The sequence below is a fragment of the Leptinotarsa decemlineata genome, unplaced genomic scaffold (genome assembly GCF_025532065.1).
Source record: "Leptinotarsa decemlineata unplaced genomic scaffold, Ldec_3_MD MMD2_tig00026299_RagTag_RagTag, whole genome shotgun sequence".
Lineage (NCBI taxonomy): Eukaryota > Metazoa > Arthropoda > Insecta > Coleoptera > Chrysomelidae > Leptinotarsa > Leptinotarsa decemlineata.
Genome location: NW_027412676.1, coordinates 7,497,053 through 7,512,547, shown reverse-complemented (window position 1 = coordinate 7,512,547; position 15,495 = coordinate 7,497,053). Strand labels below are relative to the sequence as shown.

At 35.1% G+C, this 15,495-nt stretch overlaps 1 protein-coding gene across 3 annotated transcripts in view; it reads left to right on the top strand.

The window, feature by feature from the left end:
• The window catches only part of LOC111505843 (disintegrin and metalloproteinase domain-containing protein 10 homolog), a 29,366-nt gene extending 17,556 nt beyond the window's left edge, over positions 1 to 11,810 (top strand). The window contains exons 4-7 of one of the 3 annotated variants that reach the window (XM_074180803.1): positions 573 to 806; positions 4,785 to 5,018; positions 5,099 to 5,292; positions 11,198 to 11,810. In XM_074180803.1, coding sequence (XP_074036904.1) covers positions 573 to 806; positions 4,785 to 5,018; positions 5,099 to 5,292; positions 11,198 to 11,764 — 1,229 coding nt within the window. In that variant the 3' untranslated portion in view covers positions 11,765 to 11,810. Of the gene's footprint in view, positions 1 to 572; positions 807 to 4,784; positions 5,025 to 5,098; positions 5,293 to 11,197 lie in introns of all 3 variants that reach the window. The other 2 variants (XM_023160724.2, XM_074180805.1) reach the window with 2 other exon arrangements.
• Positions 11,811 to 15,495: the final 3,685 nt, after the last annotated feature.

The following is a 15,495-nucleotide window of genomic DNA, read 5'->3' as shown; positions in this document are numbered from 1 at the left end:
GTTCACCATCGCATTGGAATCACTACACTGGAAAAAGTCTGCGTTGTTATCACACTCGTTATTAAAATTATTACTTGTCCAAGGACGCCACATTTTATTAAACAAATAACAAAAATGTTAAATAATTATAACTGCACCAATATCGAATTTCAACACTCGAATCGCGATCAGTTCCTGAACTGAACACGACGGCGGTAACCATCCCATATTCCCGATTTCTATTCGTCACCGTAACATTACTTCAAATTTAATTTTATGACTCTTTAGCCAATCATAAAACTCGGTTAGTAAAAATTATCCAATAAGAACCGCCAATTTTTCAGTCCACGATGACTCGTTTGCAGCCGGTTCATTTCTATGTATTGGTTTTATTAACCTTTGAGAGTGCCGCAAACTTTAAGCGTACACAATACCGTTTACTTCGACTATAATATATGGACGACCTTATGGCGTTCAGCGTTTCGCCTCATATTTGGTTGGTATGAGTATTCTTCTAGTTATCTCTTGAAATTATCAATATGCATGATATGAAAATAAAATTACAATTTTTTTCAACATATATTATTTTTTAGTGAAATACTACCTGAAAATGTTCTCAAGATACAACTTATTGAGCGAAGTATGTTTGGGAGTGGCATTCACGGGACAAACTTTCAAAAATGACATCATCGGAGTAAGTTACTCTGCCGTTCCCGTAAACAGAAAATATTTTCAATTATCTATAGGAGGCATTTGTGATCGACCACTCATGAATCAACTTTCTGTTAATTTAAATACTCTTGTAGTCTCTGCTGCAAGTGAAAATGGTAAGTTTTTTCTCTGGATGAAAAGTCGCATTTCTACTAAATCTATTTAGGTATTTTATAATATTTCAGTGTCAATACACCTACTGATAAAGTTCAGTTTATGAACTGATCGTCCATGAAATTTGGATCAGTTAGAAATTTTCTTTAAAAAATCAATCCATGTGACAGATCCTGTATTACCTATTGTGAATTGGCCGATAGTCTCGTAGTAGAATATTGTAACGTTTTTCCCCTTGGATCACACTGTACAATTCAACTCCACTTTTCTACTGTACTTAACTACACAGTCAGTACATTATGAAAACTATAAATAAACTTCAGACTAATGCTCAAACGTGTATCGCCTTCTTAGCTCAATTCACACTACCTTTACTGACTCTCCGAACTCTCCCACGTCTCGGCAACGCTTATACATCCCGATGGTAATCGCTATAACCTTACCAGCGAAAAGAGACCCCCCTCCCATGCCCATTCCTAGGTTGAGTGCCCTGAAGTAAAAACTTCGCCCTCAACTAATTTGCGAAGAAAACTTAATACTCCACTCCATCCACCCCCGTTCTCCGAGCGGTCCTCAACTTACTGATGGGCACTTCAGCAAGATTGACATCTGACCTCTTTTGGTCGAAAGTCAGCCTTTGCGTGCTATTCTTTCTGATCGGTTACTTGTTTAATCGTGACTATTCCTAACTGAATTTTTGCAAGGGGCCCCCAAAAGCTAACCGGCGGCTCCAGAAATGAGAGAAACTACAGCAGTATATCTATATATACTAGTGCCATAGGCGTACTGCATTAAAATCATTTACTACCAACGAATTGAATACATTTTTAGAATTCTTAGGGAACTCAAGGACAATAACAGCTTTTTGGAGCAGAAAGTATCCATTGTATCCAGTATCCAGGAACAGTACACTCTTTTTACATAAAAAAACGAAATACCTACATTAAATAAAGTTTTGTCAGTTATTCGCGAAAACAGTTTTTTCCTGATATAAGAAGAACTAGATTATGGAAGATATTACAAGAGCTGAACTTTTGGAAAACAAGATAGAAAGCATGTTAATAGAAAAATCGGAGATTGTAGAGTGGAGAAGAAACTATTCAAGATTTGGCAAGACCAGACCATCAAAACCCTAAAGTATGTCTTTCAGTACAGCCATACCTTTCAACTTCTTGAAAATGGCTTCAAAATCGATGCTGAAACGTCAAATAATGCAAAACTTTGAGCGCGGTTCAACCCGAAATTCAGATGTTCAAATTTCTAACCGCGGAAAGTTATTCTATTTGTATACCTATCTGGTGACATTTCGAAGACTTTATCCATCTTCATGTTCAATCATATGATCAATTTGATATATCAGTGTCAATAATAATAATATCAAATTGATTTACATCAAAAGACGAATTATAACTACAAATTATAATGTTTTGATTCAAATAGGTTGGATAAAGAAAATGGATAGTATTTGAAACGTCACCAGATGATACATATTTATTTTTATATGCAAAATTTCAAGTTACTGACAAATTAGTTTTTTCTCAAAAAGCAAAATTTATCAAATGCTGTAATTTTCTGCTCTTTCTAAATTTGTATTTTCTTATTTTATAGATCTGTAGAAGGCAACAATCCTAAATAAAAAACTATTTTAAATATAAATTGTCCTTCTCAAAATAAAATATTTAAACAAAATTAGTTTTCACGATATTTCAATTATCTTCATACCATACAGCGGCGTCCTCAAGGGGCATAGCGGATAGAAATATCTCAGTCACTTTGTAGATGAATTGCAGTACCACTTGCTTGAGACGACTATGTTGCTTTCTTTGATGTACCGGCATGATTGCATTCTTGACATTCTTTCACTCTTAAGGTGCGTGTTCACCAAAAAAGCGAGCACGAGCGAGCATGAGCGAGCATTCGTGTATATTTGCTCGTGTTCGCTCATGTTCGCTCGTGTTTGCTCGACATATTGATATCTCGTCCACACCAGAGCGAATATCTTCAAGTTCGTAATCGTAGTTGATCCATAACAGCATTCGTGTATGTTTGCTCGTGTTCGCTCATTATTTATTATTGATGCAGAATGCTCGTTCACGCACTTTAAAGAGAGAACGAGCATTCTGTATCAATAATCGTCTGGTGAGTACGGGCTAGCGAGCGAGCAAACGTATGCTTGTTCGCGTTCAGAAAAGATCGAGAAGAAGTACATCAAAAGGTGCTCGCACAAAGTAGGTGGATCAACTACGAACTTGTGCTGGCTTTTTTGGTGAGTACGCACCTTTAAACATTTCTTTCTGGATAAAGTATAGATGATGGTGGAACAACTCTCGAACAGAGGCGGCGCTCTAAAATTATCGAGAGCGTGCAAGAGGGGCTGAGCGCGAAATTGAGCAAGTCGCAGTCAATCGGATAATTTAAGGAGATAATTTACAGCAACATATCTACCTCTTATTGTAATTTCTAGTTACATTTTTGAGTTATCAAATCATTGCATTACGTAGTGAAAACACGAAAGTTACGAATCACAGATCTATTCGACATTACAAAAATCCACTGTAACGAGATTTTGACGTAATGAGAATTCGATTTATGGACACTTTTTGTATTTTGTAAATCTCACTTCACTTTGCTTAAATATCGTTGCAATCTCGTTACATGTTCTGGTCCTGTAAGTGCAAACGATGAATTTCGAGAAGTTTCACATTTTTTCAAAAGCTGAAAACAAACTGTAGTGCTTACAGTACAGTGGTTACAGTATTTTCTTCATCCTTAATAAAGATGGTAGATATTTACTAAGGACGCATATTTAGAAATTTTTGCAGAGGAGTTTTCCATAATTTGGAGTCAGTGAATTATGGTGAATTATCCCGCAACAGAAAATAGTTTGCGTCTTCTCTCATATCCCCCAGCATGACTAAGAAGAACATCACTTATCCTTTCCTTTTCTCACAAGAATAATCAATCATTATTTGTTGTTCAGAAACCCACAGAAACTCCACAATAAAAAGTCGAGGAAACAAATGCCAATATCTATTCAGAACTCTCATATGAGTCGCAAAGGGCATACTTTTTTCCGTGATTGATAACGGCAAAGAATTCATGATGGCAGTAATTTACTGTTCTTACAGAAAGACACATGATTGTTCAAATCGAAAGTCTGGTACAGTAGTTTATACCTTAAGCCGGAGACATAGACACCCTTTGAAATTTTGAGTCAGGACTACATTAGAAATTGATACAATAATTAGGAATCAAAAATTATATGCGAAAGGATTTCGAAAGAGAAATTGTAAAACGGGTCTAACAAAACAATTAGCCATTACCTGACTGGTACCGAAATTTCTCCTGACATATAGGAATGCAGCCAAATAACAACAGGATTTTCTACAGCAATGTTCATAGCCGGAAGACAAGTGGAACTTTTGCTAGACCTACTATTTGATTTTCCACCCAGTGACACCATCTAGAAACCACACACCGCATTCTTTAAGGAAGTCGAAGAGCGGGGGAAAAAAGTCCAGTATTCACATCAGACCCAAGCTGATCAGTTACTCTAGACTAGATGTAGTCTAGTGGAGAGGGGAGGAATGTTGCTAATGTAATAATAGGCTAATTTTAATTCGGCGAGGCGTTTATTACTCGTGTGTGAGAAATCATAAATCGAAGATGAATCATTTATTATAGAACCTTCGTATAATAATAAAAATATTATTAATATGATTAGAATGATTTAACTAGTGATGGAAATAGTTCATTAATAATATTTCATATTATTCAGAAAACTAGAAATAATTGAGATTCAACAGAGATATATCTGTATGTATATGAATGTGTAAATGCATAACTTTATTATTATATTTTTTTTAGATCTTAGTTGTTGTTGTTATTCTTTAATAATGTTGATTGAAATGATTGAAATTGACTAATATAAAAAAAGTAAACTCTTTTAGAGCTCCCAATAATTCATTTATGAATTTCAGGAACACCCATACCCCAATATATGTTTCATTTAAGTCTAACTCATGAACTGGGCCATAGTTTCGGAAGTGATCATGATAAGACAAACGAATGTGAAGGACACCTGATGACAGATCACACCCCCAAAAATTTGGAAAGAAAACATTTCGTTTTTTCCCCTTGCAGTAAACGCATGATTTTAGAAACGATTGTTACTAAAGGTCATTGTCTTCAAGATTATGATGAGAGTTATTGTGGTAATGGTTTGTATATATTGAATGTCCCCGTATGTTTTGGCCTTAGAATTTGTATTTGTATGTGCTTAAATCAATTTCAGGTCTGATAGAGCCTGGTGAGGAATGTGACTGTGGTACAACAAAGGACTGTGAGGAGTTTGACGCTTGCTGTTCATCTCGAGGAACAATGTCTCCTTGTCAGCTGAGAAGGGATAAAGGATATCAGTGTCACCCTTCCCAAGGACTATGTTGTTCTTCCAAATGCATGTACAAGGATCTTTCTGAATATGATCTGGTAAATCATGTTAAGTAGGCCATAGATGGAAAATATTGTTGCACACCATTCGGGTTTGAGCAATATAATTGACGGTGTGTAGACAAAACTAAAAGGTTGTGCGGACGAATTAGAAATATTTTGTAATATATTGCGCAATACTGGATACAAAATTAGATAAGAAGTTTATTTCGACTCTATGGAACGCGAAAAGCAAAGAAATGTGAGCATTATCACGTGCCGATTGAGAAATATTGCGAGATACCATAAAGCAAGCTGTTTTGAGAAAGGTAAATTCTTTGCGTGCAAACTTTATGAAAGAATCTTCTGATTGATTCGGTCGTTACTTGATGAAGATCCATACTAATTTCAAAAACTACACCTCACGATTTGATCTCCACAAACTTTATTTGAAAAATATATCACAACATGTTTCGCTAGAACAGTAGCTTTATCAAATGATAAACCCAAGCCGCTTCGTGATGATTAAAGAAGTGGTATGAGTCTAGGGGATAATTAACATTCGCTATGGTACTTTGAAGGAATTAATACGTTTCTCATAGATTCAAATATCGGTGGAGTCTGTAGCCCGGGTTGAACAGTGTCTGTAGTTTTCATATGTTCAATATTTCGGCTTCTGTTTTGAAGTCCTTTTCAAGAACCAAATGACACAGAAGTTATATGACTCGACGGAGTCGTAATCTAACTGATCCCCAAGTCTCGTCACTGCCTCTGTTCTTGCTTTGTTCAGTTCCAAGTGAACTCTGATGACCTTGTTGTTCGGGTATAGCAATTATGCTCCTGGACAGATATAGAGCAGAGGTATTGCAATTAGTACAGGTAAACGACCTGCAGGAAATGAATTCTTGACTCTCCAATTGACATGTGTTACCTTCAGATGTGTGGCGAGACAATAATAATCTCTCTGAGAATCATCTCGTTTTTTAACGCAGTTGGGACGTTTTTCAATTTCAATGGCTTCACGATTTATATTGGTATGAAGAGTTTTTTTTTACCATAGCAATGGTGTTGGCGTTTTTGAAGATTATTGTGTGGCCTGTTTCAAGGTGATGTTTGAAGAGTGATGCGGCTGGATCTTATTTGCGAACAGCTACTTCATGTTCATAGGCTCTGATGGAAATTCTTTTATTGGTCTGGCAGATGTAAGTTCTTGGACAGGTAGAACATTGTATTTCATATATACCCTGTGCCTCATTGCGTATCGTGTCCTTGTGTGTTCTTAAAGGAGTGGATATTTGACTGTTTGCTGTAAATACTGTTTTTACGTTATGCCTCTTCAGAATTCGGCTTACTTTGTCGGTAACTTCATGGATGCAAGGGAGAAAAACTTTTGGCTGATCAGTCCGTTCATCGGGAGACGGGATAGTCGTTTTGGTGAAGGGCGACTTTGAGTTTGTAAAGTTCCTTGGATCTGTTGTGGTGAGTCTTAAAGATCGGTGTATGATAGAATTTAAAACGGAATTCGGCTAGGCAGGACGATGATGGGAATTGAGATATCGATTGGTATGGATAGCTTTTCAGTAGGACACTGTGTGAGAAAGAGCTGTTGGACTTTGTGATGAGAACTTTCATTGTAAATTTTAGGTCAGAGTGTAGGTAGTTGATGTGGTTTAGGAATGCATGATCTTCAGATCCATGGGGTTATATAACAAAGACGGCATTCACTTATCGGAGCGAACACGTGGTTTTGAGATGAGACATGTCACTGGCTTTGGTTTCAAAGTCCTCCATCTAGAGATTTGCAAGAACTGGATAGAGTGGAGAACCAATTGGGGCGTGTGTGCTGAATATGCAGTGGTTGATGAGGTTGATCGTGTCTTGCGGAATTTGACGTTTTGTTATGAGAAGGGATAAGGTTTCGGATAGTGGGATATTCGTGAGAAGGGATACTACGTCAAAGCTGACGAGGATATATGTTTGTTGGATATTCAAGGATTTCAGGATTTCAATGAAGCGGGGAAGTTCGCCAGTACTATATAATATCTATATTATGTATTGGGAGCCAATTTTTGTTGAAAGGTTGACTTTTAAAAGAAGTATCAGAAATTTTTTTCATGGATAGTTTTAGATATATTTCAATTTCATTTTGTATCAACATTATCTCTGAATATAAAATTACTGTCAAAAGGTATAGATTCGTTAAAAAATAAAATGAATAAAAAGGGTAATATTCTAATGTATTGTACTGAAGATAGATCCGAAGATATCGTGAAAAAAAATTCACATGGTTCAGTAAAAGATTTAGCTGGGTGTAATTTCATCAGCAGATTATCCCCTCTATATTCTGTTTCCTAATATTTGAAAATAATGAATGCTCATTATGAAAGCAAAACGCTGACAGAGTGCTCGAACAAAATTTTATGATTTTGTGATGATTTGCCACAGCAAGTATAAGGCGGGTTTATAATAGTTTACCGGGACCACCATATTTTTGTATAGCGAAAGGGTCACAAACAAAAAAGTGTATGAGCGTTGGGGTTAGTTATTTCATTGCCTGTAATGATGTGTGCTTGTGCATTTAATCAATAATACCTACTTGTTAAAACCAATAACTATGTTCATTTATTCATACACAGTTAATATTGTTTTAACATTTTGATTTGAAATATTCGGAATACCTATATCTGAAAGAAGCACTTTTCCCAATTATTAGAAATGCAATAATCTTCTCGACGCGTTTCACCAACCAAGTTGTCGTTATCACGAGATGAAAAAGGTAATTTCCAAATCTAAAACTCTAACAGGACACTCTTTCACTTTCCGATACACATCACTGATTTCGGGTAGAAATTTGCGGGAAATTATCTCGTGGAAGTTCCCACGAATTTGAACAGAGTGATTTAGAAAAAAAGAATACAATGGAATGTTTGGAATGGAATGTCACTGTTCATAGTACTCTTCAGACTTTAGAAAGCGGACAGTTTTCATTTATTCTATGGACGTTCTCCAAATCGTGTTGAACGACACTAGATTTTTTCTGGATTTCGAAACCGAAATTATGTTGCGTGTTCTTTGAAACGAGTTTCAATGGCTCGCTTAGTCTGGCCGATATATTTTTTATTTTTATCACAGTCCTCACAGTCCTCTTGACGAGCGTCGAGAAGAATATTGCATGTCTGGTGATTGGAAAAAACTGCTTTTTCAAGAAGATATTAGTTATAAGCGAAAATTTACCGACTGAATTCGCAATGACAAAGGGGCAGACGCAAAATAATGATGATTCGTTTTTATGCCGTCTTGTCTACCACATGTTCCGTGAAATGAGCTGAATTTGATCATACTATAGACGATAGTATTTTTTGTCGGAGCCACTCAATGATATCCACTTTTCTCCATGCATTAATTGGTATTCGTTCAACTTTTCTGGAATGATAACTTGCATTATCCATTACGATTATAGATTTAAGTGGAATGAGGTCTAACATTCATTCGAAGTATTCTTTAAACACATCGCCTTTCATGTCTTCATGGTAATCACCAGAATGATTTGACTCAAACATACATAAATCGCCCTCAACAAAACGCAATCGCAATCAACACTTGCAGTGTGGGTGATTAATCAGTCGATTTTCTTTTCCAGAAGGCGTATTTAGTCCGGTAGATCAGCCATCTAAAAATGTTCGACGTGAACTTGTAAGTTTTTGTCTTGCCACATCTTTCCAACGGTATATCCTTCGCTAAGTCAAGTTTAGTTATTCTCATGTTGAAACTCTCATGTATGACTTAGATAATTTCTTCCCTTGCTCTTCTTTCAAGGCTCTCATTATTTTGTAGAGGGTTGGTATTTCTTTCTTAAAATAAATGAATACACTTCTTATTCTAATTGCAAGTTTGTTATAGTTTTCATCAACAAGCTGTTTTTCTTCATGAATATGGTGATTTGACAGCTTCATTTTTTATCTGATTCTTGAATTTATATACCGATTATTTGCGTACACATTTCCAACAGAGTATCAACGGTATACGAAGGATTTTGGTGTGTGAGAACGTTATATACGTTAAGAATAATGTTACGTTTTCCCCAGTGGGTTGATCAATGATTGACTACACTGAATAATCAAACTTAACTTTATTTTACTTTAAATACACAAATACTTCAACTATTATTTAAATGTCTATCGTCTTACTAAATCACTTCGCGTAGCGCACTGTAGCTTCCACTTGACTGTGTACTTGACTGTGTACTTGACTGTGTCGATATGCTCGCAGCTAGCTTTTAAATATCGTTAATGAATGTTGTAGAAATTTCGCCAAAGTTACGCCGAAATCGGCAGCAATATTCTTGCTGCTTCTAGGGTGGCGGAAATCATCGTACACTCGCGCGCTCTTAGCCACGTCACGTCTGATTTATGGCTACCAGCGGCGGCCGGCGTTATTTTCTTTCAGGCATGATTTAAACAATAATTATCTTTTCGTCAACAGAAAAAGCACATTTGCTCATTCGTTTCACCGGAGAGAAAACTGAAGTAGCCATTTTAATTAATTCAAGAGGAAAACCAATTTTGGTTGTTTAAATAAAAGAAATATCATTCATCAATACCAGTGTTCCATATTTTTGTTTTTCACCGTATACGTTCAACTATAAAAGTCTCCTGAGATTTGTTATATAAAATCATACAACAACATTGAATGTTTTCACTTTTCAACCGACTCAATTATCAACGCCTAGGGAACAGCTACCTGAAAATTATTTATTACAGCGTTGCTTAAGGAAATAGACTACAGTTCTGTGACCCGTCTCCTCATGAACCGCTTATTGTTAATTAATTATTTTTAATTTGTTTGGATCTGTTGATCAACGATTTTTATTGTTTATTAATGACTTATGTGAAAGTTTAGCTTGTGAGCGGTTATGCTTCGCGGATAACTTGAAATTATTTTCTATAATTAAGGAAGTAGGTGATTGTGTAAATCTTCAATCTCAATTAGAATTTTTTGTTGCCTGGTGTAGCAATAATAAATTGAAACTCAATGTGGAGAAATGTAAAGTAGTGAGTTATAGTCGAAAAAAAGAGGTTTATATACATTCCCGTATGTAATACAGGATTCAGATCTGCTGAGATGTAATGAGATCAAAGACCTAGGGGTAATATTCGATCATAAATTAACATTTGGTAGACATATTTCACAAAAAGTTTCAGAATCTCTCAGAGCTTATGGTTTCATTGTTAGAAATTGCAGAAACTTTCACAATATTAAAGTCATGAAGCTGTTGTATTTCACCTACGTACGTTCGAAAATAGAATATGCAAGTATCGTCTGGAGTCCATTCTATGAGATTCATAACATAGTCATTGAAAGAGTTCAAAGAAAGTTTTGTAAATTTCTAATTTTCAGAATAGATGGTTCTTACCCTGAGAGTGGTATCAGTAGTGATGTCATATATGAACGTTTGGAACTTTTTAGTTTAGAGCATCGCAGAAAATGTGCGTCGCTCATATTTTTATTCAAGTTAGTGAATGAGAGAGTTGACTGTCCTAAAATTCTTGAACACATCAACTTTAATGTACCACGGCCAGCTTCACGATCTCAATCCAGTTTTAGACCTCTCAGAGCAAGTACCAACATTATGCTCAATTCCCCAATATATGTTATGTGCACAAATTTCAATAGCATTTGTGCCCATGTTGATTTATTCTTCACTAACCTTCACAACATTATTAGAATTGCTAACATGTATTTGAAGTAGGTAATTAGAATTAGTTTTTCTTTTTTGTTCATTTTATTTTTTGTTTATGGTTAAGTGTTGTGAATAAAATTTTGTATTGTCCTGTAAATGGGTAACTGTTGGACAATGAAGCTATTATTATTATTATTATTTTTATTAATTTGAAGAACGAAATTAGAAATGTTTACTAAGAAACGTTTCTACTCATCTCATTTAGTTATTGACTACTTTTTTTAGAACTGCAAGAATTTTCAAAATAGTTGTCCATGTCGCAATAGCTTGAAAATCTGTTCATGTGGAATACAGGGAAGATGTCTACAGAGTTCATGTACTAGTGAAGAATGCGCCAGGTTGAATTTAAACGAATGTGTTTGTCCAGAATATTTAGAAAAACATTCCTGTCAAACCTGCTGCTCATTGAACGGGTCATGTTTACATTCGAGGATTGTTACTAAACAATTAATAGAACAGAATGATTCACTGATTGAGGACTTGGAAATGATATCAAATAGAAGGAAATCCGGACGTTTTAGTATTCATGAAAAATTATGTAATGAAAAAACATGTGTCAACATCAGCTTCCGAACTGCCTTGGCGAATGATTATTGTTTATTGTATGGACAATTAGGGATCTGTAATGAACATTATGAGTGTATTATACCAGATTCAAAACTCATTTATCCTAGTGTACCAGTGGAAAAGATTAAAAAAAGTGGAATGACGTCAAATTCAATATTCAAATTTGAATTACTTGGAATTGTTATATTTTGTTCGTTAATTTGCTACTTTGAATGTATTTTATAGGAAAATGTATGCCTGAATATAAAAATATTTGCCGGCTTGTCAAAAACTATTTATTTATAGGCTATTTTGCTCAACAAAAAACGATATAATTGAGTATGTCAATTTAAAATTTCAAATTTAAGACCAAACATGCTTGTTTAAATCGAAAGGGATATATTTTTAGGGGAGATTACTTTTTGGGAAAGAAAGGTTTTGACTTTCTATTTCTCCATCTTTATACAAAAAAGTGTGCGAATCTTCCAAAGAAAGGAGGAAAACAAATAATTCCAAAATGAAATATTCACAGAGATGTGTGGATCACTCAAAGAAGTAACTTTCAGACACAAACTGAAAGAAAAAGCCCTCTCGAAACAACTACTTTCGAATGAACACATATAAAACAACTACTTTTATATAAACATCGAATTATACAAAAACACTTTTCCTATTCAGTTTGTCTCCAAACATTCGCTATGGAATTGAATCAGATATCATTCACAGGATTGCTACACAATTTATAGTACATGAAATAAGTAAATTTTCACTTACATGAAACACTATCATCCTAAATGGCGGACATCAATGTTTCAAAATAAAACACTTGTCACCAATTTGGATAACAAATCAAGATAAAGCACTCAATTCATTCATAAAATTACAACCTTATGTCACGATTGAGTTAAATCCACTCATGTTATGACAGTACATAACAATATTCATTCTACTTCCATAATAGAATTTGTTCAATGATGGTTGTTTCATTTCATCTGTTAATGATTATAAAATTTGATTCCTGATTCGATTATATTTATAGGTTGGTAAAGTTAATTTCTGAGTTTTTTTTTTGGAGGACAAAAGACAAGCACTAAATGAAAATCATTAAGACGCTCTAAGAGCGGTGCCTGTGCGTAAGTGGTGATTTACATTGGATTTGAATAGCTGGAGAATAAATCCATTTGGAAAAACGTTCTCAGGAAGTTATCGGTGACAGTTATAAATATCTCATTCGCTTATTTCATTCAATCTCAGCCATTGGAATCTTGTTTGAATTGAAAGGAATCTATTTTCAGGAGAGATTAATTTTTGAGAAAGAAAAAGGTTTTGGCTTTCAAGTACAGTGGGAAGCGACTTCATAACATTCATAACAAACAAAATAACAAATCTACTATGACAAATGTTAAAATATGTCCAGTAGTAATGAAGACATTCTTCAACAAATAGGTATTCAGTTGAAGGGGATTGAAAAAACATTGTTTTTTTGAAGACGATATGAATAGATATTTCTTTGAATTATACTGTCAACAGACACATCGCACCCATCAATAAGACCGACTTGGCTTTTTAGCGGGATTATTCGTGATATTCTTCAGTTTACTTCGAGAGCGGTTGAATAAACAGCTTTACAACACGGAAGCTAGTTGTTCGGGAATCGTGAAGCGTCCGAAATTGTCACCGTTAAATATAAATGAAAAAACAATTGTTATGAATGTATATAATTCTTTAAGAATACAATAACCGCCGGAAATAAAAAGTAAGGAGGAAGCAGAGCCGTAGCGAAAAGAAAAACCATGGGGGGGGGAAATCCAAATTTTCCCAACTCCACCAGCAAAATTTCCCAACTTTTGAAGAAATGAAAGCCGAGGGATTAGTTACTACTATAATATATTAATTTTCTTGCTTACCTATCCAAAGATTGGCTGAATACTTATTTAGGGTATGCACACTCTTTCTAGGGTATGCACAAACAAAAATAAATTTTGGTGATTTTAAAAATAATGGTGGGAATTATTCTACTTTGGACCAAGGTTCTTGGTCTCCCACCATATCCACCATGTATAGAAATATTCAATACAAATGAAAGGAAACAACACTTAAATAATATTGTGTCTATTGTTTTCTACTATTATTTTTTCTATCTTCACGGCACGAAATTTCCCAACTTTTCCAAGTCGGAAATCAGCGAAAAGTTGGAAATTTTGTAGAATTGTCACTTCAAAATTTGTGGACTGTTCAGGTCTGTTTTCTTATTTGAGAGAAATTAAACTTTTTTGAAAATTTCAAACAACTCAGAATTCTCTTCAAGTAATGCATGTTGGGAAATCCCAACCTTCTCCTGATTCTTTCCCTTTTCTTATTACCTTTCCTTTTCTTTTCTCTTATTTTTATTTTTTTAATTTTTATTAATTTTTTACTATTATTTTTTTCTATTTTCATGGCCCAAAATTTACCAACTTTTTCCCAAGTCGAAAAAGCAGGGGGGGAGGCTCCCCCCATCCCCCCATGGCGACGGCCCTGGGAGGAAGTAGTGCAAAAATGCGCGAGTATGACCGGTGTCAATAGATCGACAATTTTTAGAATTCTCAAGGAATTCAAGGAAAACAACAACTTTTTCGAGCCGAAAGTATCCACGGCATAGAAAGTATTTGGTTATCGATGAAGAAGTGAAGAATTCTATTAGGAGAACAGTACACTCTTTTTACATAAAAAAACGAAATACCTACATTAAATAAAGTTTTGTCAGTTATTCGTGAAGACAGTTTTTTTTCCTGATATAAGAAGAACTCGATTATGGAAGATATTACATGAGCCGGATTTCACTTTTGGAAAGCAAGATAGAAAGAGCATGTTAATAAAAAAATCAGCGATTGTAGAATGGAGAAGAAACTATTTAAGAGAAATAAAGAAAGCCAGAACACTAGGTAAATTTATTTTTTATTTGGATAAAACATGGGTCAATGAGGGTTCATACCGTCTCGAAGGTTTGACAAGATCAGAACATCAAAAGCGGAAGACAAGCCTTTATGGAAGGTTGGTTCACTGGTTTGAAAATTCCAGTTGGAAAAGGTCGTCGTCTTACATAGGCAGCAGTGAAGGATTCGTGAAAGATGGATTGATGGTGTTTGAATCGAAGAAAAATGGGGATTATCATCAAGAAATGGAATTATCATCGAAAAATGGTTTAAAAACATACTTTTAAAACTTCCGCAGGGGTCCGTGATATTAATGGATAACGCAAGTTACCACAGTAGACGAGTCGAGAAGCTGCCGACGTCGTGTTGGAAGAAAGCAGATATTACTGAGTGGTTACAAATGAAAGCTATTCCTTTTGAATCGGCCATGTTAAAAGCGGAGTCAAAATTCGTCAGACATGTCACCGATGAGATGGCGAAGACTAAAGGAATGTCGATTCTTCGGTTGCCGCCTTATCACTGTGAATTGAATCCAATAGAGTTGGCTTGGGCTCAAGTTAAAGGATTAATCGCAAGGAATAATAAGACCTTCAAACTGTGTGAAGTAAAGAAATACCTATACAGTGCTCTGGAAACAGTCGACCAAAAAGCTTGGGAAAAATGTATCCACAAAACAATCAGAATCGAAGCAGGGATGTGGGATCTGGATGATCGCATAGACTCATTATCAGACAAAATTATTCCAGTTGTCATCAATCCTAATAAAATTGATTCATCCAGTGAAGAATCACTCAACAAATCCCTGTGTACTTTTTTCAGATTAAAATTATCGCAATGTCTTATTCGAAGTAAGTATTCCCATTAAATCTATAAAATTGTTTCTGAATCATCTATAAAATAAGGAATATGAATGTTAATTTCCAAATCAACAAGAATGTATAGTGTATCTCTTAGTGCAGCCACACTTCTTCTACTTCCTAAAAATGTCAAAGTCGAAGCCGAAACGTCGAACAACGCAAAATTTTGAACGCGGTTCAACTCGAAATCAGATGTTCAAATTTC